Below are 24,496 nucleotides of genomic sequence, written 5' to 3' on the forward strand. Positions count from 1 at the left end.
GCCTTAATTACTACCTGCACCTGCATGCTAATTTTTTGTGTTTCATGCACAAGAACACCCAGATCCCTCTGTGCTGCACTTTTTTGGAGTCTCTCTCCATTTAAATAATAGTCTGCCTTTTGATTCTTCCTACCAAAGTGCATGACCTCTCACTTTCCTACATTAAACCCCATCTGCCAAGTTTTTGCCCTCTCACTCAACCTATCTATATCCCCTTGCAGATTCCTCATGTCCTCATCACAACATGCCTTCCCACCTATTTTTGTATCGTCAGCAAATTTGGATACATTACACTCTTCCCCCTCCTCCAAGTCATTAATGTAGATAGTAAATAATCAAGACCCTAGGACTGATCCTTATGGTACTCCACTAGTTATGTCTTTCCAATCTGAAAAAGACCTATTAATCCCAACACTGTCTTCTGTGTGTTAACCAATCCTTGATCCATGCTAAGACATTACCCCCAATACTGTGAGCTCCTATCTTGTGCAATAGCCTTTTATGAGGCACTTAATCGAATGCCTTCTGGAAATCCAAATACACTACATCTACCGGTTCCCCTTTATCAACTCTGCTAATGTCCTCAAAAAAACTACAGCAAATTTGTCAAACATGATTTCCCTTTCACAAAACTATGTTGACTCTGTTTGATTGCTATAAGCTTTTCTAAATGTCCTGTTATTTCTTCCTTAATAACAGACTCTAGCATTCCCCATAGACAGATGTTAGGCTGACTGGCCTATAGTTTCCTGCTTTTTGTCTCCCTCCTTGCTCAGGGGCGTCACATTAGCGGTTTTCCAATCTGCTGGGACCCTCCCGGAATCCAGTGAGTTCTGGAATATTTCGACCAATGCCTCCACTATCTCTGCAGCCACTTCCTTTAAAACCCTTGGACGTAGACCATCAGATCCTGGCGACTTGTCCCGTTAGCTTGTCAAATACTTTGTCCCTCGTGATGGAGACTGTTACAAGATCTTTCCTCCCATTAGCTCATTGCTTATCTGATATCTTTGGGATGTTTATAGTATCCTTCACTGTGAAGACCGATGCAAAATATTGGTTTAAATTATCTGCCGTTTTCCTGTTCTCTGGTATCAGTTCTCCAGTCGCATCCTCTGAGGGTCCCACGCTCACTTTAGCCACTCTCTTCTTATATACCCATAGAAGCTCTTGCTGTTTGTTTTTATATTTCTTGCCAATTTACTTTCATAATCAATTTTCTCCCTCTTTATTAGCTTTTTAGTCATCCGCTGCTGGTTCCTAAAAAATTCCCAATCCTCTGGCCTTCCATTAGTTTTAGCCACTTTGTATGCCTTAGTTTTTGATTGGATACCCTCCTTGACCGCCTTTGTTAACCACGGGTGGTTCATCCTTCTCATCGAGTCCTTCTTTTTGACCAGGATAAATTTTGGCTGAGCGTTATGAAATACCTGCTTAAATGTCTGCCACTGCTCATCCACTGACCTTCCCCTTAGTCTATTTTCCTAGCCCACTTTAGACAGCTCTTTCTGCATACCTCTGTAATTGCTCTGATTTAAGTTGAGGACACTGGTTTGAGACCTGAGTTGCTCACCCTCAAACTGAATTTGAAATTCTACCACGTTGTGATCGCTACCCCCTAGAGGATCCTTAGCTGTGATATCTCTTATTGGTCCCACCTCATTACACATTACTAGATCTGAAATAGTCTTTTCCTGGGTAGGTTCTGCAAAGTATTTCTCTTAAGAAACAATCCCTGATGCATTCTACAAATTCATATATGTTACCCCTGCCAGTCTGATTTATCCAGTCAATATGCAGATTAAAATCATGCATGACAATTATAGCGCCTTTCTTACACGCTTCCGTTATTTCCTGATTTATACTTTGTCCTACAGTGAGGCAACTCTTCGGGGGTCTATAGACAACTCCCATCCGTGACTTCTTCCCCTTGCTATTCCATATTTCCACCCAAACTGATTCCACATCACGATCTATATCACTACTCGCCACCATCACACTGATACCTTCCTTTATTAACAAAGCTACCCCCACCTTTTCCTTTTTGCCTATTTTTCCAGAATGTCAAATACCCTTGAATATTGAGTTCCCAGTCTTGGTCACCCTGCAACCACGTTTCTGTAATAGCTATCAAGCCATGTTCATTTATTTCTATTTATGCCGCCAGCTCATCTATCTTGTTACAAATGCTGCATACATTCAGATAAAGAGCCTTAAGCTTTGACCTTTTACCATTATTACTCATTCTGGTTCTAATTTCTGCTGCACTCTTCTGCTTATATTTTCTGCCCCTTCCTGTCACACTTTGATTATCATTCACCTCTTCACTACCCTGCACCTCTGCTCTCTCGTTTCTTTTTGATTTTTTAAATTTCCCTTCAATTGAACCCTCTCCCCACTAGTTAGTTTAAAGTCCTATTTACAGCCCTAGTTACACGATTCGCCAGGACACTGGCCCCAGCATGGTTCAAATGAAGCCCGTCCCAATCGAACAGCTCTCTTCTTCCCCAGTACTGATGCCAGTGCCCCTTGAATCGGAACCCATTTCTCTCACACCAGTCTTTTGAGCCACACATTTACTCCTCTAATCTTATTTACCCTGCATCAATTTGCATGTGGCTCAGGTAGTAATCTGGAGATTATTACCTTTGTGGTTCTTTTTTAATTTTGCCCCGAGCTGCTCGTAGTCCCTCAGCAGAACCTCTTTCCTAGTCCTACCTATGTCGTTAGTACCTACATGGACCAAGACAACTGGATTCTTTCCCTCCCACTCCAAGTTCCTCTCCAGCCCAGAAGAGATGTCCTTAACCTTGGCACCAGGTAGGCAATACAGCCTTCAGGGCTCTCTGCCTTTGCTGCAGAGAACAGTATCTATTCCTCTAACTGTGCTATCCTCTACTACTACTACAACATTTCTCTTTTCTCCCCCTACTTGAATGGCACTCTGTACCACGGTGCTGTGGTCAGTTTACTCACCCCCCTGCAGTCTGTGCCCTCGTCCACATTGGAGCAAGAATCTTGTACCTATTGGACAAGGGCACTGGCTGAGGCTCCTCCAAAGCTAAATTTTGGATCCTCATTCCTGCCTCACTCGCAGTCACACCCTCCTGTCCCTGAGCATGGTCCAAATTTGATGTAATTAATCTAAGGGGTGTGACTGTCTCCTAAAACAGCATCCAGGTAACTCTTCCCCCTCCCTGATGTGTCGCAGTGTCCGCAGCTCGGACTCCAGCTCATCGACTCTTCTCTAGATGCTGCTGACTGCCTGTCCCAGGTTCCTCCTTTCACACTCTTCTCTAGATGCTGCTGACTGCCTGTCCCAGGTTCCTCCTTTCACACTCTTCTCTAGATGCTGCGGACTGCCTGTCCCAGGGTCCTCCTCTCACACATTCCTCTAGATGCTGCTGACTGCCTGACCCAGGGTCCTCCTCTCGCACTCTCGTCTAGATGCTGCTGACTGCCTGTCCCAGGGTCCTCCTCTCGCACTCTCCTCTGAGTGCTGCTGACTGCCTGTCTCAGAGTCCTCCTCTCACACTATCCTCCATTTTAAATTTGGTTTCTACTCATCTACATTTTTGTCCTTTGGTCCAACAGAATAATAAGAAAAATGCAAGAATACCAAATTTCAAAGAGAACAACAATTTATACCAAATGGAAAAGGGTGTTGATTGGTTGGCAAGTGGACTCTGGTTGAGGTATTGCCATGGAGAATGCATCAGGGAACCTTTGTTCCCTTTGAAATTTGATATTCTTGCTTCTGTTCTGATGAGTGCAAGACAAAAAGCTTCAACAGCATGTCTCTTTTTTCAGCATTTTGAAGTCCTGTACTATCAAGTGACTATTTAGAAGAATAATTATTAGGACTTACCTTTATATATGATTTAATATTTTAATGGTTGAATTTGGCTGTTTGTTAACCATTTACGTTCCGGACTGTAGAACTGGTTCTTCAATCTTTCCTTAAGACTGTGGTCAGTCTTGCACCCACCCTATCCATTGTTTATATATAAATATCCTTGATACATTGTGGTGTCAAAAATTGGGCACACTGCTCCAAGTGTAATCTGAATAATGCATTTTATGTAAAGTATTAGCATCATTTTAGTCAGCTTGTTCTGGCTAAATAGTTTAGTGTTCTATTTTTAATTGCTTTATCATATTGTGCATTGAAAATAATTCATGCAATGTTGCATCTAGGGTCCCCTTGTAAATCTCCTTATGCTAATTCAATTCCTTTCCTTGTGACATGTATTTTATTAATCTATATACAGTACAGGAGTGTGAGGATTGCATTGGTTGACAGCCTTCAGAGTGAAAACGATGTAGAATGAAAAAGAAAGATTTTTTTCACTCATCTACCTAGTTGTGTAACAAACTTATTATTTTACAAATCTCTAGTTCACATTAAGCTTTTATGGACTAAAATCGCTCAGTAATTTATGGGCTTGGGTCTAGAGATGGTTTCTTTCTCGTGGGGACCTTGATCCATTGGGTCAAAAAGCAACCCTATTCTAGTTCTGATTCTGTTCTCTCACTTGCAGTAAGCCGTACCCAGTTTATAGTCGGTTAACTGAAGTTTTCCATCATTACAAAATGACGGCCTTTACCTATCCTTGTTCATCACACGATGTATTGTACTTGTATTGTGTAACAGAACCTCCTGTTACTAAGATAAAAGCAAAATACTGCAGATGCTGGAAATCTGAAACAAAAACAAAAATACCTGGAAAAACTCAGCAGGTCTGACAGCATCTGCGGAGAGGAACACAGTTAACGTTTCGAGTCCATATGACTCTTCATCAGAACTGAGGAAAAATAGAAATGAGACGAAATATAAGACCAAACGCAGACTGGGTGACCACTTTGCAGAACACCTTCGGTCTGTCTGCAAGCATTACCCAGACCTCCCTGTCGCTTGCCATTTCAACACTCCACCCTGCTCTCATGCCCACATGTCCGTCCTTGGCCTGCTGCATTGTTCCAGTGAAGCTCAACGCAAACTGGAGGAACAGCACCTCATCTACCGACTAGGCACTTAGCAGCCTTCCGGACTGAATATTGAGCTCAACAATTTTAGATCATGAACTCTCTCCTCTATCCCCACCCCCTTTCCGATTCTCCCCCTTTCTTTCCAATAATTCATATATATTTTTCTTTTCCCACCTATTTCCATTATTTTTAAATGTATTTCCATCCATTGTTTTATCTCTACCTTTTAGTCTTTTTTGATTCCTTCACCCCACCCCACCCCCACTAGTGCTATCTGTACCTTGCTTGTCCTGCTTTCTACCCTTAATTAGTACATTCCTTAGATAATATCACCACCTTCAACACCTCTTTGTCATTTTGTCTAGGACATCTTTTGGCTAACTCCACCTATCAATGGCCCTCTATCCAGCTCTACTTGTCTCCCCCCCCACCCACCCCTAAATCAGCTTATATTTCACCTATTTTTACTTAGTTCTGTTGAAGAGTCATACGGACTCGAAACGTTAACTGTGTTCCTCTCCGCAGATGCTGCCAGACCTGCTGAGTTTTTCCAGGTATTTTTATTTTTGTTTTGAAATATAAGCTGGTTGAGGGGGGTGGGACAGGTAGAGCTGGATAGTGGGCCAGTGATAGGTGGAGGCAAAGAAGAGATTGCCAAAGATGTCATAGACAAAAGGGCAAAGGGGTGTTGACGGTGGTGATATTAGCTATGGAATGTGCTAATGGTGACATTAAGGGTAGAAAGCAGGACGAGCAAGTTACTAATCCTGGCCTCCAGGTGCTTATTGTTTCCAGCAGGGCTGTTTTATTTTGTGTCTTCCCCTGCATTACTCGCCTCAGTTTGCAGTTTCTCATGAATAACATATAAAGCTTGTTGGCCTCCAGCCACTTCTGCCACATCCTGTAAAATCCTTACAAAATTATTTGCTGAAAGAGATGTAAAATTAATCCTTTTTTTGGTATAGACTTAGGAGTTGTTCAATAAAGTAGAAAATTACAATGTTCTACAAGGAATCAAACATCGCAAAAAGCTTTGGAAAACTGTGAAGGTTTGAGAAACTGAGAGTAACACTGATATCGCTTGAGTTTTCCCCCCCCCCAAGTTCATGAGAGCAAATTGCCTCTGGGCTGTTGAGATATTTCCTCTTTTGGGATCAAGATGGAGGCATTAATACTGCATTTGAGTTGTTTACAAGATCAGCTTCTGTAGCTGCAGTTTCTGATAAATGCGCTGCAAGAGGGAAATATGAAAATATCAGCTTTTCTTCCACTACATATTGTCATTCATTTTCCCTCCTGGCTCTTTCTCCCCTGCACCCTTATTAAGGAATTTTAGAAATGAGCAGTGTAGCTGGGTTATTAAAGACAGCTTGGATATGTTAACATTCCACCATTTTAGATTATGCAAATCCAGCCCAGTGTGGTTATTTCAATCTTTTTGAGCAAAGCATGAAGTTAGGCCTAAGTAGCTAGTTTCTGCATATACGATATATTTGTACGTGAAATAAATGCAAAACCTTTTCTTTTAAAGGATTATAATGACCATATATCTGAAATCGTGGCAAAGCTTGTTGCAATCATGGACAATCTCTGTGACAAAACTTTGTCTAAGGTAAAATTAGCAGTTTTGGTTTTCTGGATATATTTTTGTTGTGCTCAAGAAACCACTGTCAGCTTCAAATGATTCTGTTAATTATTTTTCAGTCCAAGTTAGAAACTTAGTCTCGCTATAGAAACAGAGTTAGTTGTGCTTCTGTTGTCTTTTGTCGGGGTGGGGCAGTGGGGAATTGGGAGTGAATCAGCAATGAAGTTCTAGTCACACTTCATAATTAATTTCCTTTGTTAAAAAGGCATTCTGGGATCTGGTTCCAGATCACCCCCATTGCAATTGTTCAGTTGGCTGTTAAGGTCAGTGAGAGTTGTAACTCCAGTTTTCTTCCTCAAGAGTGGAAGACAATTTTTGAAAAGTTTGGACTGCCAAGAGTTGTGTAGGAGGTGGGAGACGATAATGTGGTGTGAGAGCTGTATCAGTGAGAAGAACGCAAGGTCTTTTGACGCCTCATGTGATAATGCAGTTCGGGGGTTGGGTAGGGGAGTTTACTGTTTGTTCTTGGATTGTGGGAAACACTGGCGAGATCTGATTTATTGACCATCCCAAAATAGAGAAAGAAGCTGGCAGTGAGCTTTCTTCAACCACTGCAGCCCTCAATGTGGAAGGTGAGGTTGAGGGATGTAAGGAAGGTGGGAAGTCAGTGAGGTTGGATGATCGGGGATGTTAGGGTGGCGCTTGAAATTGCTGAGGATAAGGAGTAGTTTGCTCAGAGGAGCAAGAGATTTCCTTGAGGGAAATGCCCAGTGATTTTGCTGGGTGATTGTTAGGTTGTAAAGCAGAGCTAGGCAGAATGGTGACATTTTTCTCTTGCTCTGTGGAATGTCTGGATTTTTGAGAAAATGTCCTTTATTATTACAGAATGATGGGGGAAGGGTTTTTTGCTGTAATTGGATCGAGTGCAAGAATCTCTGATGCAATGTAGCTGTGCAGAAAATAGAACCCAGGAGTTGAGGTTCTATGTAATCTGATGACTAATGGAATTAAAGAATAACCAGGCTAGGAGGATAAAGTAAAATCAGCAATGGAGAAGGAGGAAGTTGATGCACTGACTGGAGGGTCACAGAAAAGATCCACATAGACTTGTCAGTCATTGCAAATGGGAAAAATGTCAAAGCAATACTGGCAATGCTGGTAGTTTCTTCTTCCCCAAACTGAGAGTTTAAAATGCAGCTAGTTAGATTGTTTTAATTGCATGGTCCTGTATTATTGTAAATGGTAAATTTCCATTGATCTGTGAAAGTTACAGTTTTTATTTTGCCTACAGTATGAAGTGAAAGCACCTGTACCCTCTACCTGCTTCCGAAATGTCTGCAAACAAACAGCTAAGATGCATGAAGCTATACACGACGTCTTACCTGCAGAGCAAACACAGGTCGGCATTTTTATGTTATAAATGTATTTATTTTACAATGGGGAATTGTAAATCACAGCAACCCACTTTTCTGTAACATAGGAAAATATTCGCTTCTATCCTTACTCAAAGCAGCAAGATTTATTAATCAGTAAATTATCAATTTGCAAAATTTACAAAATGCCATGTTGATCCATTAATTCTTTTTGGTTGCCAAAAAGAAATTGTTATTTTACTTTTCTTAACAGAACAGGTGGAGGTTCACGAGCACCTGCTGCTCTGGTAGTGAACTATGGTGACTGTGAAGTGCTGAGATACAGAAGTTAGCCAGACTCCTAATTGGCCCCAGAGCAGAACTAGAGAGAAATCCGCCCAGGTTCCTGCAGCTGATTATAACCAGTGATTAAAGCTGGATGATTAGAAGTTGAAGGCAGAATTGGCTGTGGGTGCTCCATGGACATCTGGGTCTTGCTGCCTAAGCTGATACCAGTTGGGTTAAATACCCGAGTATGACCAGCTCACGGGGAACGGTATCTTGCACCAGTTGTTGCCTTTTGGCAAAGAGGCAAGAAAGGCCTGGTCGAATATATATATAATCTATATGCCAAAATAAATGACTGCCAGCAGAATTAAAGGTTCCTCAATAAGGGATTCTGTCAGCTGAAGATATTGTTCTACCTTCATCAACAAACAGCACTGAAACATGAATGGTGCTGTCAGAAGTTCTGATATTAGAATTTGAGGTATATTAATAATATAGTCAAAATGCTAAAATTAAAAAGTACTAAAACACCAAAGACATGATTGATATCTGACCTGAGATGGAAGCATATCGTCAAGCTATTTGGATGGTGTCCTGGCAGGAAGGCATGTTAGTTATTAGGAATGCTAATGTATCTGAAAATCAGCCTCTTGTGCTGTTTTTACACTGTTAGTATCTAGCCTCTGAGGATCAGTAACGCGAATGGTTTCTGTGTCTTACACATCCCAGTTCATATTCATTACTTTACCTGGTGCTGTTCTCTGTCGGCCCCTATGCAGGAAATGCTTGTGGGACTGGTTGTGGTTGTTGGAGGTCAATCATCTCAGTCACAGAACATCGCTGCAGGAGTTCCTCAGGGTAGTGTCCTAGGCCCAACCATCTTGAGTTGCTTCATCAGTGACCTTCCTTCCATCAAAAGGTTCAGAAGTGGGGATGTTCGCTGAATGCTTAATGTTCACCATTCGCGACTCCTCACATACTGAAGCAGGCCATGTCCATATAAAGCAAGACCTGGACAATATCCAGGCTTGGGCTGATAAGTGGAAAGTAACATTTGCATCACACAAATGCCAGGCAATGACCATCTCCAAGAAAAGAGAATCTAAGCGTCGCCCCTTGACGTTCAATGGCAACACCATCGCTGAATCCTCCAATATCAATAGCTTGGGAGCTACTTTTGACCAGAAACTGAACTGGACTATCTATATAAATACTGTGACTACAAGAGCAGGCCAGAGACTGGGAATCCTGTGGAGAGTAACTCACCTCCTGACTCCCCAAGGCTTGTCCACCATCTACAAGGCACAAGTCAGGAGTGTGATGGAATACTCCCAAGTTGCCTGGATGAGTGCAGCTCCAACAACACTCAAGAAGCTGGACACCATCCAGGACAAAGCAGCCCACTTGTTTGGTACCCTATCCACTACCTTCAACACTCACTCCCTCCACCACCAACGCTCAGTAGCAGTAGTGTGTACCATCTACAAGATGCACTGCAGCAACTTACCAAGGCTCCTTCAACAACACCTTCCAAACCCACGACCACTACCATCTAGAAGAACAGGAGGAGCAGATACATGGGAACGCCATCACCTGCAAGTTCCCCCACAAGTCACTCACCATCCTGACTTGAAAATATATCACTGTTCCTTCACTGTCGTTGGGTCAAAATCCTGGATCTCCCTCCCTAACAGCACTGTGGGTGTACCTACACCACGTGGACTGTAGCGGTTCAAGAAGGCAGCACACCACTTCCTCAAAGGCAACTGGGGAGGTGGTGGCATAGTGGTATTGTCGCTGGACTAGTAATCCAGAGATCCAGGGTAATGTTCTGGGGACACGGGTTTGAATCCTGCCATGGCAGATGGTGAAATTTGAATTCAATAAAAATCTGGAATTAAAACTCTAATGATGACCATGAAACCATTGTCGATTGTTGTAAAAACCCATCTGATTCACTAATGTCCTTTAGGGAAGGAAATCTGCCGCCCTTACCTACATGTGACTCCAGACCCACAGCAATGCGGTTGACTCTTAAATGCCCCTAAAATGGCCTAGCAAGCCTTTCAGTTCTCAAGGGCAATTAGGGATGGGCAATAAACGCTGGCCAGGCCAGCGACGCCCTCATGAATGAACAAAAAAATAGTTCACAGTTCAGTAGGCAGCTAGCCCTGCACCAGCTGGCAAAGTGCCTCTGTTGGCAAAACTCCAAATTTTATACTGCCTTTTTATATTTCAGAGTGTTCTTGTCAACTGGAGGCTGGGATAGAAGTAAGATAAAACCACCTTTAATTTTCCAGCAGAAACTCAGCTGGCATTATTGCCTTTTGTGCATTCTAACAAAAAAAGAGCAGCAGAATGCTGCTGGTCTCACAGGTAGAAGATATGGTAATGCAATGTGTAAATTGCTAATTACAGAGTATTGACAAGTTGTGAAGAATTTATTGAACTGCCCAAAATAGCTGGTGTGCTTAATATGCCCTAAGCGGTGTCTTTGTGTTGAGCTGTGCTACTGAGAAATGGTTAGTTCTAGTTGTGTGAGATGGGTGGCTGCCTGTGCTAAGCTTACTGTGGGTGGTGGGGACTGTATTGCACAACTGTTATGCATTTTCTGAGAGTCAAGGTTTGACACAGCAAACCTCTACCCATGCATAGAGGATGGTCATTACACATTGGGACAAGTTAGCTAAAGTGGAGTGAAGTTGCCAAACTTTAAACTCTCAGTGTTGTACATAAACATATCGCTGAAAAAGCAAAATATTCTCCTGTGTAATGGTTGAAAGGACAATGATGAAGCAGAGTTCCACCAACAGAAACTGAAACATGCTGCAGGACAAGTTTGCAGTGTTATCCATAATTATTCAAGTTTCAAGCCTCTGGTAAGTTGAAATGTCCCTCTGTACATTTTCTCTTTCTATGTAATCAGTTTATATTTATGTTAAATGAAGTATATTTAAGAAGTACCATGTACCATTGTTGCTTGTCACTGATTTACATGCAGACATCCTGCTCTAAGACAAAAACAAAAATACCTGGATAAACTCCGCAGATCTGGCAGCATCTGCGGAGAGGAGCACAGTTAATGTTTCGAGTCCATATGACTCTTCAACAGAACTAAGTAAAAATAGAAAAGAGGTGAAATATAAGCTGGTTTAAGGGGGGGGTGGGAGAGGTAGAGCTGGATAGAGGGCCAGTGATAGGTGGAGATAACCAAAAGATGACCTAGACAAAAGGACAAAGAGGTGTTGAAGGTGGTGATATTATCTAAGGAATGTGCTAATTAACGGTAGAAAGCAGGATAAGCAAGGGACAGATAGCCCTAGTGGGGGTGGGGTGGGGGGAAGGAATCGAAAAAGGCTAAAAGGCAGAGATAAAACAATGGATGGAAATACATTTAAAAAATAATGGAAATAGGTGGGAAAAGAAAAATCTATATAAATTATTGGGAAAAAAGGGGGGGAATCGGAAAGGGGGTGGGGATGGAGGAAAGAGTTCATGATCTAAAATTGTTGAACTCAATATTCAGTCCAGAAGGCTGTAAAGTGCCTAGTCAGAAGATGAGGTGCTGTTCCTCTAGTTTGCGTTGAGCTTCACTGGAACATTGCAGCAGGCCAAGGACGGACATGTGGGCATGAGAGCAGGGTGGAGGAGTGTTGAAATGGCAAGCGACAGGGAGGTCTGGGTAATGCTTGCGGACAGACCGAAGGTGTTCTGCAAAGCGGTCACCCAGTCTGCGTTTGGTGTCTCCAATGTAGAGGAAACCGCATTGGGAGCAACGAATGCAGTAGACTAAGTTGAGGGAAGTGCAAGTGAAATGCTGCTTCGCTTGAAAGGAGTGTTTGGGCCCTTGGATGGTGAGGAGAGGGGAAGTAAAGGAGCAGGTGTTGCACCTTCTGCGGTTGCATGGGAAGGTGCCGTGGGAGGGGTTGAGGTGTAGGGGGTGACGGAGGAGTGGACCAGGGTGAGTTTTTCCAGGTATTTTTGTTTTTGTTTTGGATTTCCAGCATCCGCAGTTTTTTGCTTTTATCCTTCTGTAAGAGATTTTTTGCTGCATGTGTGCTTGCATGTGTGAGTGAGCAGCTTTCAAAATTGTGCTTGAAGTCAATGTTCTCCTAACTCTGAGTTTGCAAACTGACTTTTGTTTCATTTTCACAGAAAAGTCATCATCCTCCTCCAGGTCAATTTACTCTTCTTCAAAGACCATAATCGTTTCAAAAGATAACAAGAAGGCACCTGGGGCCCTCCAGACACTTGCGAGTTTTGCACTGATTGATTAGGGGACCTATCAGCCACAAGAAGCTGATTATCAACCTTCTGCTAATCTCAGTCTTCCGCCCACCCCCTCAAAAAAAAAGCATGCCAGAGCTTTGCTGAGAATGGTAAATGTGTTGCAGCTCACGGTAGACTCAAACCATGCTTACATGCAAGCTGTAAACACTGGCTTGATTCACTAGCATACCGTTCTGCAGATTCAACTTTGTGCAGTTTGAGCAGATGGACTCTGTAGCTGATCTTCGCACTGTTCTAGTGTCACCACAACCCTGGTGAGTTGTATTGTGTCACCGCTGCATGTCCCCCTGTAGGGATGTGGGGCTGGACACCGCTCACTTTATCTAGTTAAACGTATTGCTCAGTCAGGTGAAGGCAAGAAAGAAGAGGATTAAGTACGTGGAATATTCTTCATCCACAGATCTTAGCACATTTCCTTAAATCTTTGAAGTTAAATACCGAAACTACATGAAACTCTTTTCCTCAAATGGATATATTCTAATAACAGCTTAGCAACTATGCTCCTTGTTTTTCACTTTTTATCATTTTCAGATATTTGTGCACTGGTATGAAATAATAGCTGAGCCTATTTTCTTAGTACAGCTCTGTTCGGTTGCACACAGTACTCCTACGAAGAGAGCTAAATGTTGAATGTTATTTTTTTTTATATAGAGTAATATTGTATTTAATATTTTTGTAACACAGTAAAAGCTGTCATTGTCACTTGTGTCTCCAGGTTTATATTTTCTTTCTCCAAAGCAGCCTTCCAAACTCACTTTGTGTGTAAAATTTGGTTTCAGCAGGTTGGCTCTCAACCTGCTGTGGTGAAAGTGTAACCATGCAACTTTCACTATTCATCGAGAGAGAGAGAGAATTGTAACAGTGCAAGTTATTCATGTGGTTCTAGTCAGTGCTTCATTCAGGATAATGCCTTCCTATGATACAATACAGAGTGAGTTTTTAGGAGATTTGGTATTACTATACGTATGAATCCACAATTCAAATTTGGCACACATGTCATCTTTATCTGCAGATGAGCATGTGATTTTATGTATGGAAAACTGCAGCGTGGCTAAATTCTTCCCCCTCCTTCCTTTTCCAATTCCTTAAGGCATTGACTTTATATTGGAATACAGTCCTGTGGGCCAGTCCCTGGCTCAGGTTGTCAGTATTGTGACGACATTTGACCAGTAGCAGTACGGTAAGGAAAATTTGTAATTTCTTTAAAAGGTCTGTGGAATCTGTAATTGTTTTGAAGAATATTTGAAAAGTACTTTTAAGAGTTTGCATCAATCGTAAAGGGATCAATTCTAAATTTCTTGGATAAGAAGAAATATTGGTCCATGTGACCTGGCGACCCTTGACCTGGAAGCAGCACCAACAGGAAGATTTAAAAAAAGAAGCCATGTAGCTGGCAGACACATAGGGAAGCTGCAGGTAGAGGAGCTGGAGGGTAAAGGCAAACAGCGTACAGATGCAGACACAAAGAGAGCAGACAGAGACAGAAAGAGGAACACACATTTCTTGTGAGGAGAAGCAGCAAATCACTCAGGAGGAAGAGATCAGTTTTTCTGTTCGGCAGAAAATGAGACAGGAGTTCTTGGAAGTACTGTGCAAGCTGGCTAAGAAGGTCTAAAACCTAGAAAGCTATGTGAATGGCTCAGAGATGCTAAAGAGCTCAGTATTTTCCCCAGAAGTGACCAAACTGTGAACTGGTGTGCTGTTGGTTGGTTGAAAAGGAGCTCTGAATAGCTACACCATTGGGACTGTCTTGACCTGAGGGAGAGAGGGTCCGTAGAAGTGTGCCTTGCTGATGATAATCGTACCCATGAAACTCAAAAGGTGAAAGCTGTTGCTGGGTAGGACTCCTGACGTATCCTGCATGAATAAAGAGCAGCATATTGTGGAACATTGTAGCTAGGTAGTGTCAGAATTGTGTGGGGAGTGATGCAGGTGCTTGTGGTTGTGTAAGATATATCTTTGTTGTATCGACTATTTAAAGTGAAATTTACCTTTTTTATTTTAAATTCATGTGTAATTTATGTTGATTATTATTCATGTTAAAGTAAAAGCTGCAAAAAAGTGAAATATTGTTGGTAACCTCTTCATTTGGAGGTCATTCAGTAAATTTAGTTATTTTGGTTAATGGTTTTGACTTAACAATGAGTGTCGGCAAACTATTGGACTATGAGAAGCCTAGAGCTAAACTCAATCCACTGCTCACCCCCATATCCACATTCTCAACTCCAGTAGGTGTCACAAATTTGCTTCCAGAATACACTACCTAATGTGGCAATGAGGTACAGTGGAGGTAATTATTAATCCTGGATTTAACACTTTCTTGGATTGGAAATTCTTGCCCCCTAATTCTTCTCTGGTTAGGGACGGTGTAGGGGTGGACGAGAGATGGAGGCAGGGAACATGACAGACTTCCCCTAATCTGGAATAGTCTGAGCTAATATGGAAAGATGCTACTTAAGGTATAGACTGTCGTGGAGTGAATCAGTGCTTTAAGGAGAAGATCAAAATTGAATGAAACATATTTTGTTCATGAATAATAGTATTATGTAAATTCAGTGAATACAATACAATAATAAAATAAAATCTTTCCACATTTTCAGAATTTTGTTTGAGAGCCAAGTTTTATCCTTAATTGAGACCAAATGGTAAAGATACCCAGTCTCATGGGTTTCCACACACAAATGGGCACTTATTCACCTTTAAACTGCTGAAACAGCAGTTCAAGGGCATTTTGGTCCTGGGCAACTGAAAATGAAAAGATTTGCAAGGATATTTCTCCAGCCTCCTTTTGAAAGTTGCTATTGAACCTGCTTCCACCGCCCTTTCAGGCAGCATGTTCCAGATCATCCTAACTTTCTCATTCCCATTCCCCCCGCCTGGATTTTTTGCCAATTGTTTTAAATTGGTATTCTCAGGTTATCAACCTTCCTTCCAGTGGAAAAGCAGTCTTTCTTTATCAAAACTTCTCCTACTTTGAAAACCTCTCTTCAATCTCCCCCAAGCATTCTCTGATCTAAGGACAATAATCCCAGTTTCTCTGGTCTCTCCATTTAACTGAAGTCCCTCAATCTGGTCAATCTGTCCAACGCCTTTGCATCCTTCCTAAAGTGCAGCGGCCAAAATTATCCACAGTACTCCAGCTAGGCCTAACCGGTGATTTACAGATTATCCACAGTACTGTGGCTAGGCCTAACCGGTGATTTACAGATTATCCACAGTACTGTGGCTAGGCCTAACCGGTGATTTACAGATTATCCACAGTACTGTGGCTAGGCCTAACCGGTGATTTACAGATTATCCACAGTACTGTGGCTAGGCCTAACCGGTGATTTACAGATTATCCACAGTACTCCGGCTAGGCCTAACCGGTGATTTACAGATTATCCCCAGTACTCCAGCTAGGCCTAACCGGTGATTTACAGATTATCCACAGTACTGTGGCTAGGCCTAACCGGTTATTTTAAAAAGGTTTTGTGTGATTTATTAGCTTTTGCAGTCATTGCCCCAGATTGTGACGACTTCGCAACTTGTCCGGCCGCCTTCAAAGATTTGTTGATCTTCCCCGCTTTTCTGTTCCTGGAGACCCTCCCAAATGAATGCAGAGGAAATTAAAAAGAGTGCTATAAAAGTACATTTTTATTTGTGTATATGGAGATTGTTTTAACTCAATGTATCAAGCCTGCATTATTTTATAGGGAAGAAATGTTACAGATAAATAGGTTAGGAATCTCAAAGCCATGGTACAATTAGTGACCAATTCAATGTTCCTAATAGTTGAAGTAATTTACACTTACAGTAATTACCAATTGAATGCAGAATCACTGCCCCATGCTGGGGTAAGTGTCTAGTTTTGATGCTATTAGTGAGTTTCACATCCTGCCTCCCAAAGGCCATTCAGTGACCTCCATTAACATGTTGATCTGAAGATTGTAGAGTTGGTGTTATCCACATGATTGTACTTTGCTGAACTGCTTTAAGAATGTTTAACACAGTAAATGTCACTTGGGGGAGATACAGTTCACCACAAATATTACTGTGAGTATTTACAAGTATGTTCAGTGGTGTGACTCTATCTTCTGCAAGAGATTTAACTTTGTATTCTTGACAAAATCTAGCACTATAATTCACACACATCTTTCTCTCTTTCCGCCAGATGCTGTTCTTGAGAATCAATTCAAGTTTTAAAATTCACCTGAAGAGGCAGCTGATACGTTTGAATGTTGTAAATGATGGGGGACCTTTGCATGGGTTTGTACAGTTATGTTAGCTTGCGATGTATCTCAATACAGTCAGGTACTTTCTGGTTTGAGCATAATCGGTGATCATTTGGGCCTACTTTGAGTTGTGTTCCCCCCCCCTCCCACCGAGTTTCTGCTCAAGCTCATTCACATTTTAAATTTATTCTTTCTTGGGATGTTAGTGTCCCTGGCTAGTCCAGCATTTATTGCCCATCTCTAATTGCCCTCGAAGGTGGTATTGAGCCGCCATCTTAGGCACGTCACCAAATGCAAAATCTGCCATGAACCAGCACAATTGGGCATTTTAAAACAAAACTAAAAAAACATTTTTTTGCTTTAAAAAAATGTTTTGATAAATTTGAGTGTTAATTTATTTGAGTGATATAGTTACATGTTTAAGAGTGATAATTTGGTGCCAGTCAATAAATACAACTGTAAATGGGTTTATCACAAATAAAACGTTTTAATCCGTGTCTAGACCAGCACCTGTGAGTAACCAGATTTTAAAAACTATACAGAACCATTTACTTGTTACATTGGGGTTATATTGGGATACCAGTTATGAGTTTTTAAATAACTAAAAAAAAATTAATACTTAAAACTTTTAAAACGTGTCCATTAGAATCCTTGCGGCAAAAGAACCAGCTTCATTTCTAGAGCTTGCACGTTGTAACTACTTAGCAGGGGGAAGAACGTGAGTGTTAATAATTAGCATTGAATTAAATTCTTTTGCTATAGACCTATGTGTATAAATATTGGCCACGGAGAGATATTGGGGGGAAGAGGGAAGAGTCATTCTAAGATTTATTGAATGTTGTATTAGCTGCGAGAGTCATGCCATGTATATGTGAAAGATAACCAGACAATCCATTTCATCTGCAGGCTTGTTGCATCAGATCTCGCTTTTTACACTGGAAACATACAAGCATTAAAAGGCCTTGAGAACTTGGACGTAAATTTGACAGAAATCTGGGAACCAAAGAGGTGACATTCTGAAGAAGACTGCTTTACATGCCAAGGTGTTTCATGATGATTCTAGATCTTCACTACCCAGAAAATGAAATATCTTAACGATGGTCCTTCACTGAGACAGTATCTGTAAAGACCAAATCGGGGAGTGATTTACAGCAAATGTCCTTCCGAGGGCAGTGATCAGCTGATTGGTCATCATTTTTAAAACCTTTCAAACTAGGCTCAAGTTTCTGTGGACCAAAACCAGGACTGTACATGACCTCTGGCTTTACTGGAAGACAGACTGTGTAGCACTAAAGGATGCTTTGCATCTTCTTATTTGTATGTTAAACCTCATGTGCAATCATAACACTATATGTTCAAAAAAATAGAAGCATAGCTAATGATGGTACAGTTTATAAAATACCTTTTAAACAGTTGTAAATTCTTGCAACATTAACAATTCATGAAAATGGGTTGGTTGTTTCTTATCCATGTGTGGGGGGGTTGCTAATAATCTAGGAGCTTTATTTTTTTACAGACCTTTCTATAGATTTTAAAAATCTTTTGGTGTGGTGGTTGCATATCAAATGTACATTTTCCGATACCCACAGCTTGCTGTTAATCCAGGCTTTAAAATCAAAGCGTTCAGGGTTTATTTTAAACTGTTAAATCTGCAGTGCACCTTCGGTAACAAAAAACAGAAGTCGGCAATGATGTTATATTTGTAATAAAAATATTTTTCCCTTGTTAGAGCACGTTAAGAACTTTTCTTTTGCCATATGGTAGATTCTAGTTTCTGTTCTGAAATATGTGCTTAAGGGAAGCACTTTTGTGTTTAAAATGCCTCACTGGGTTTTTATGTAATGCTTTGATTAAGATATGTTTTTTTTAATCAGTTTGAAACCTTGACAAAATTGTGTTAGATTGATGTTAGTTTCCATCATTTGTGTGGGAGTTTTGTGCCATCAGAAATCAAGAGTGAGCAGTGAATGTCTACAAAACATTCAAGTGCCTAAGTTTATTTCTCTTACAGTACAAAAAGCTACAGGTTGTGCTGTCAGGAGTCAAGTCCTTATTTACTGAGTGCCTAATAATACATTGGTGGCACTGAAGACTGACCACATCTCCCATTTTGTGCTGCTATGACAATTAATTTAAATCCAAGCTTGCTGAAGGGTTTATTGATATCTAATAGTAGTATCTCTCCGATCCTGGTGTTTTTAAATTGAGCACTCAAAATAAAAAAGTTACTTCGAAGTGATTTAAGTTTTGATTTTTTTTGTAGTTTTGTAATGAGATGATTTTTAGCTCCCACTGTGAATGTACAAGTTGTTTGTTCTCTATAGAGCGCTGATAAACTGGATAATTATATTTGCCTGAGTAACGTTTACATAGCCAGAACCCAGGTTTGCTTTCTCTTCAAACCTGCTAACTGACCTTTGGTTTACTACCAGTCTGGAAATGCTCACACAGTTCTCAAGTGGGAGTTACTTTGCAATTATAAGTTTATAAACAGACTGATAATTTAGACATCCAGGACAGTCATTTAGTAGAATTTAAACAACTACTAAGAATCATTGACTCATTGCTGTGCTGTATGCTGTAGCATTCTATCAACCAAATCAAGACTGCACTATATTTCTCCTACATAACGTAATCTCTCTCCATTACCCTTAATATTCTTTTTCAGATGATGATCAGATCCTCTCTTTAATTATTTGTGAACTCTGCTCAGTCAGTTTATGCAGAGAATATTCCATTTTGTAACTTTATCATTACTCTTCATAATCTTAAATATTTCTATTGGGTCACTCTTAAGCTCTTAAACTCACCTCTAGTCCAGTCACTTCACCACTCATTTATCATAGCACCTTAGTGAATGTACACTGCACCAGTGCTTTTATATCTTTGTTATAATAGAGGTCCCCAAACTTTGGAAGGGGTTTGGTGTAGAAGACAAGCTCCAAGGTTATCAAGGGACACAGAGGACAGGGGCTAGCTAAGAACAAGAGCTACCAATGTGGGCTGACATAGAGGAGGTGAACTATGGCACAGCAAACAGATGTTTAACTGTAAACAGAAATTGGACTAATCAGCGCTGCTTGTGCAACATAACTGAATATTGTTGCATCAAAACTGACTGATATAACCACTACCTCCTTCCAGAAAGGATTAAATATGTTGCAGTTCACCTTTAACTGAAGTAGCCTTGCATTGCTAAAGTGAAAGACATTTCAATGGCATCTCCTGATTGCTGCATGAATGTTCCCTAAACCAGTGATTCTCTAGGTAGTCCACAGGCTGGATCAAAATGCAAATCAATGGTGCGAAACACAATGTTGCAGGCTGTACGAGAGAACAGAGAACCAAAACTCTCATCCCCTTTTGTGACATCCCACAACCAGACTGGCTCCCATCTGCATGGTACGAGTTGTCATTAACACAAGCAACAACAGTGTAGTTACATAAGCAAGATTTCCATTACTATTAGAATGTACAATCGCAAGATCAGGTTTTCAACACTTGGGCTGAAAACAGAGGAATTTGCTGAACATGAAGACAGACATGAGACTGAACGCCCCCCAGCTTGGAAGAAATCATCACCTTGTTGATGTCTCATCAGCAGAATCACTTTTCCCATAAATTGGTTTTGAGGTGGCAAGTAAAAGCGGGCGGGGTAAGACTGGTAGGTGGTCCATGGGGTCTTTGTCCTGCCTAAGTGGTCCACCGATGCAAATATTTTAGACCCTCTGTCCTAAACCTTTGGTACTTTTCAGTCTAATGGGAACAAACTGGTTTCTGAACTCATGCTTATTGTAAACACTGCAGGCGTTGCTGAATTTACAATGTTTTTTTTTGGTCTCTAGGCGATATTTTGATTCGAGTTTCCTGACACCACTTTCGGTTTTGTGTTTACTGGTATTTCACATAGATAATGCTAAAAAATTGCAGCTGAAACTCCCTTGCAGTTAGCTTTGCAAATGCTTCTATGCATGGGGGAGGAGGTGACGGCATTGTCATTGGACTAGTATTCCAGAAGACCCAGGGTAATTCTCTGGGGCCCCAGGTTCAAATCCCACCATTTGCAAATGGTGAAATTTGAATTCAATAAAAATCTGGAATTAAAACTAATGATGCCCACGAAACCATTGCCACTATATACAAATGAAAGCACTTGAGTTTTGCTCTTAGAATTGGAATATCAATTTAAAATTATAGGGTTGCTTCCCTGTTCTGATGTAATATAGGTTTAAGTGCATTATACCAGTTGTTTGCCCAGAACTTTAACTCTGCTCCTCCTCTCTCCCAAGCTTGGAGAAGCACTCGAGAGACCTGACTGGAGCCAAGAGCAATAATTAGAGTACTGTCATTAGCATGACTGCACTGTTCAAATATTTTGAGCCCAGAGGAATGTCAGAATTCCTGTTCAGCCCCTCGAGCCTATTCTGACATTTGATTAGCTCATGGTTTTTTTATTCATTTATGGGATGTGGGTTTCATTGGCTAGGCCAGCATTTATTGTACATCCCTAATTGCCCTTGAGAAGGTGGTGGTGTGCTGGCGCCTTGAACCATTGCAGTCCATGTGGTGTAGGTACACCCACAGTGCTGTTAGGGAGAGTTCCAGGATTTTGACCCAGTGACAGTGAAGGAACGGCAATATATTTCCAAGTCAGGCCAACTTCCAGGCGGTGGTGTTCCCATGTGTTTGCTGCCCTTATCCTTCTAGATGGTAGCAGTTTAGAAAGTGCTGTCTACGGAGCCTTGATTAGTTCCTGCTGTGCATTTTGTAGATGGTACACACTGCTGCTACTGTGAGTTGGTGGTGGAGGGAGTGAATGTTTGTGGAAAGGGTGCCAATCAAACTGGCTGCTTTGTTCTGGATGGTGTCAAGCTTCAAGTGTTGTTGGAGCCACACTCACCAGGCAAGTAGCAGGTATTCCATCACACTTCTGACTTGTGCGTTGTAGATTGTGGACATACTTTGGGGAATCGGGAAATGAGTTATTGCTGAATTCCTAGCCTCTGACCTGCTCTTGTAGCCACAGCATTTATATGGCTAGTCCAGTTTAGGTTCTGGTCAATGGTAACCGCCCCCCACCCCCCCAGAATGCTGATAGTGGGGTAATTCAGTGAAGGTAATGCCATTGACCATCAAAGGGTGATGGTTAGATCCTCTCTTGTTGGAGATGGTCATTGCCTGGCACTTGTGTGGTGCGAATGTTACTTGTCAGCCCAAGCCTGGATATTGTCCAGGTCTTGGTTGATTACATCTTAACTCCATCTACCTTGGTTCTTCAACCTTTAATCCCCTTAACCAACAAAAATCTATCTATCTCACTTTGAAATTTTCAATTGGCCCACAGCATCAACAGCCTTTTGGGGAAGAGAGTTCCACATTTTCACTACCCTTGTGGGAGATTCAGCAATGTAATGTTTTTGAGACATACCACTGCAATACATTGACCAGCATAATCAATGATCAATCCAATGAAAGTCCATGGTCGCCAATGCTCTCTTAAGGTATGGTACCTGGAGGAGGAGGTGGAATGCTGTTGAACATGAGGGGAGATGGTTATATTTTCTATTGTTAGAGACAGTCATTGCCTGGCCTGAATGTTACTTGTCACTGAGCAGCCCAAGCCTGAATGTTGTCCAGCTTTTTGCTGCATGTGGGCATGCATGCACTGCTTCAGTATCTTGAGTGGTGAATAGTGTTGCATACTGTACAATCGTCAGCAAAAAATTCCCACTTCTGACCTCATGATGGAGGGGTCATTGCTGCACAAATCCCTCGGGTTAGAGTTTTAGGCCCAACTTGTACTTTCAACTGCTTCATCAATGTCCTGGTACTGAGATGATTGGCTTCCAATAACCACAACCATCTTTCCTTTGTGCTTCCACATTTCCTACAACAGTAACTACACTTCAAAAGTATTTAATTAGCTATAAAGTGTTTTGAGATGTATATGCTTGCAAAAAGCACTATATAAATGCAAGCTTTTTCTACATACACATCCAAAAAGTTTTGCTAGGGCTCCTTGATGCCCGACTCCGTCAAATGCTGCCTTGATATCAAGGGCAGTTACTCACACCTCAGAGTTCAGCTCATGTTTGGACTAAAGCTGTAAAGAGGAATACAGTGGAGTGGCTCTGACAGAAACTAAACTGAGCATCAGGTTATTGCTGTGCAAGTGCTGCTTGATAGTACTGTAGATGACTGATGGGGCAGCAATTGACCAATGGATTTATCCAGCTTTTTGTCGGATCAATTTGCTCCGTTTAGCATGCTTGTAGTTCTGTTTTGTAGCTTCACCAGGTTGGCACCTCTTTTGGATATGCTTACTGCTGCTCTTGGCATGCCCTTCCACAAGGACTGTGTACTCGTCACTCTGAGCAATACTGTCCCGGACAGATGCATTTGCAACAGGTAGATTGGTGACAGTGAGGTTGAGGAGGTTTTTCCCTGTTGTTGGTTCTCTCACCGGCTCAGTTACAGCCAGGCATCTGGATTACTAGCATCGTGCATGTTGCTGGACTAATGTCCCCCTTTGGCCTTCCTATTTGTAGAATAATTTATAAGTTTAAGTAGCCATTTGTGATGGGAGAATTGATAGGGCTCTTTCATGTTTGATCTCAATTTTTGAATGCACTAGCTCAGTGAACATACAGCTAACTCACAAAGACAGAGATCTCAGAATTAGCTTAGTATCTGTTGGACATAAAGAATTTTCCTGCCCGAGCATCTACATCCAAGGGCTTTTCAATATTGCTGACCCCCATGTGGTCTTGGAGCTTCAGCTGAGACATTCCAGCAGGTTGAAGCCAATGTTTGGAATCTCATCGCCAGTGACATCATCTGGGATAGTTGAACAGTTCAGTTGCTGCCTGTGATCTTGGACAGTGAAAGCTGGTAGCTGACTGCAGCAGGGAGGATATCAGAGCCAAACCCAGTTCTCTCCTTCCCCAACATCCATAAGCATGTTCTTGCAGGTATTACTAGATAGGAATCAGAATTAGGAACCCTAGCTAACCATGTGGAGGTGACAGAGGCAGAAACCAGTTGTACTATCTCTAATGTAGCCCTAATCAAATTCTTAGTCAGTTCAGAACATACGACATCCATCTTAGGCAGATAAGCTTTGCTTTCTCAATTGAAAGACAGCACCTTCAACCATACAGTCTCCGTCCTGTACTCGAGTGTCAGCATAGATTAATGTGCTCGATCTCTAGTTTACTTAAACCCACAGTGACTCAGAGTGCTAGCATCAAGTGAAGCCTGGTATTGAATGAGGAAGGTACTTAGGATAGTTCTCATTTCAGTTTGCACAAAGTAGCTTACCAGGAAAGTTAGCACAGGAGTTGCAATGCAGAATTGAAGATTGGCTTCCGTGCAAGAGCCCTGACAATTCCGCATTCAAAAGGTTTATTTCTTTAAAAAAAAAGTCTGGCGGCGGGGTGGAGAGAAACATGAGATCTATAGCAGGTCAATCCAGAGAACAAGACCATACAGTTTAAAAATCCTCAATATCACCAAACTGAACCATTATAAAATTAGTGGCAGAACAGATATGTAACACAACTCTAGGTGCCTGCCCTTCAACTCTGGTGAAAGCCAGTGTTGGCTGTATACAGACATAGGGGAAAGTGCTGAGAGAATAAGCTCTCTTAGTAAACTATATGCACATAGCTTCAATGCTTTGGCTGGTATAACTAACATGTCAGACAACTAAAGGAGAGAATTATAAACCCCTTAAAAATAAACAATTAGCAAACCTCAAGCAGAACAGAAAACACCAA

At 41.5% G+C, this 24,496-nt stretch overlaps 1 protein-coding gene across 1 annotated transcript in view; it reads left to right on the top strand.

Annotated features, from left to right (window-relative positions):
• The window catches only part of vps54 (VPS54 subunit of GARP complex), an 80,762-nt gene extending 61,805 nt beyond the window's left edge, over nucleotides 1–18,957 (top strand). The window contains exons 19-22 of the mRNA XM_078556528.1: nucleotides 6,521–6,601; nucleotides 7,866–7,973; nucleotides 16,658–16,752; nucleotides 17,625–18,957. Of these exons, the coding sequence (XP_078412654.1) occupies nucleotides 6,521–6,601; nucleotides 7,866–7,973; nucleotides 16,658–16,752; nucleotides 17,625–17,730 (390 nt within the window). The 3' untranslated portion in view covers nucleotides 17,731–18,957. The remainder of the gene's footprint in view (nucleotides 1–6,520; nucleotides 6,602–7,865; nucleotides 7,974–16,657; nucleotides 16,753–17,624) is intronic.
• Nucleotides 18,958–24,496: the final 5,539 nt, after the last annotated feature.

The sequence above is a fragment of the Cetorhinus maximus genome, chromosome 14 (genome assembly GCF_964194155.1).
Source record: "Cetorhinus maximus chromosome 14, sCetMax3.hap1.1, whole genome shotgun sequence".
NCBI lineage: Eukaryota > Metazoa > Chordata > Chondrichthyes > Lamniformes > Cetorhinidae > Cetorhinus > Cetorhinus maximus.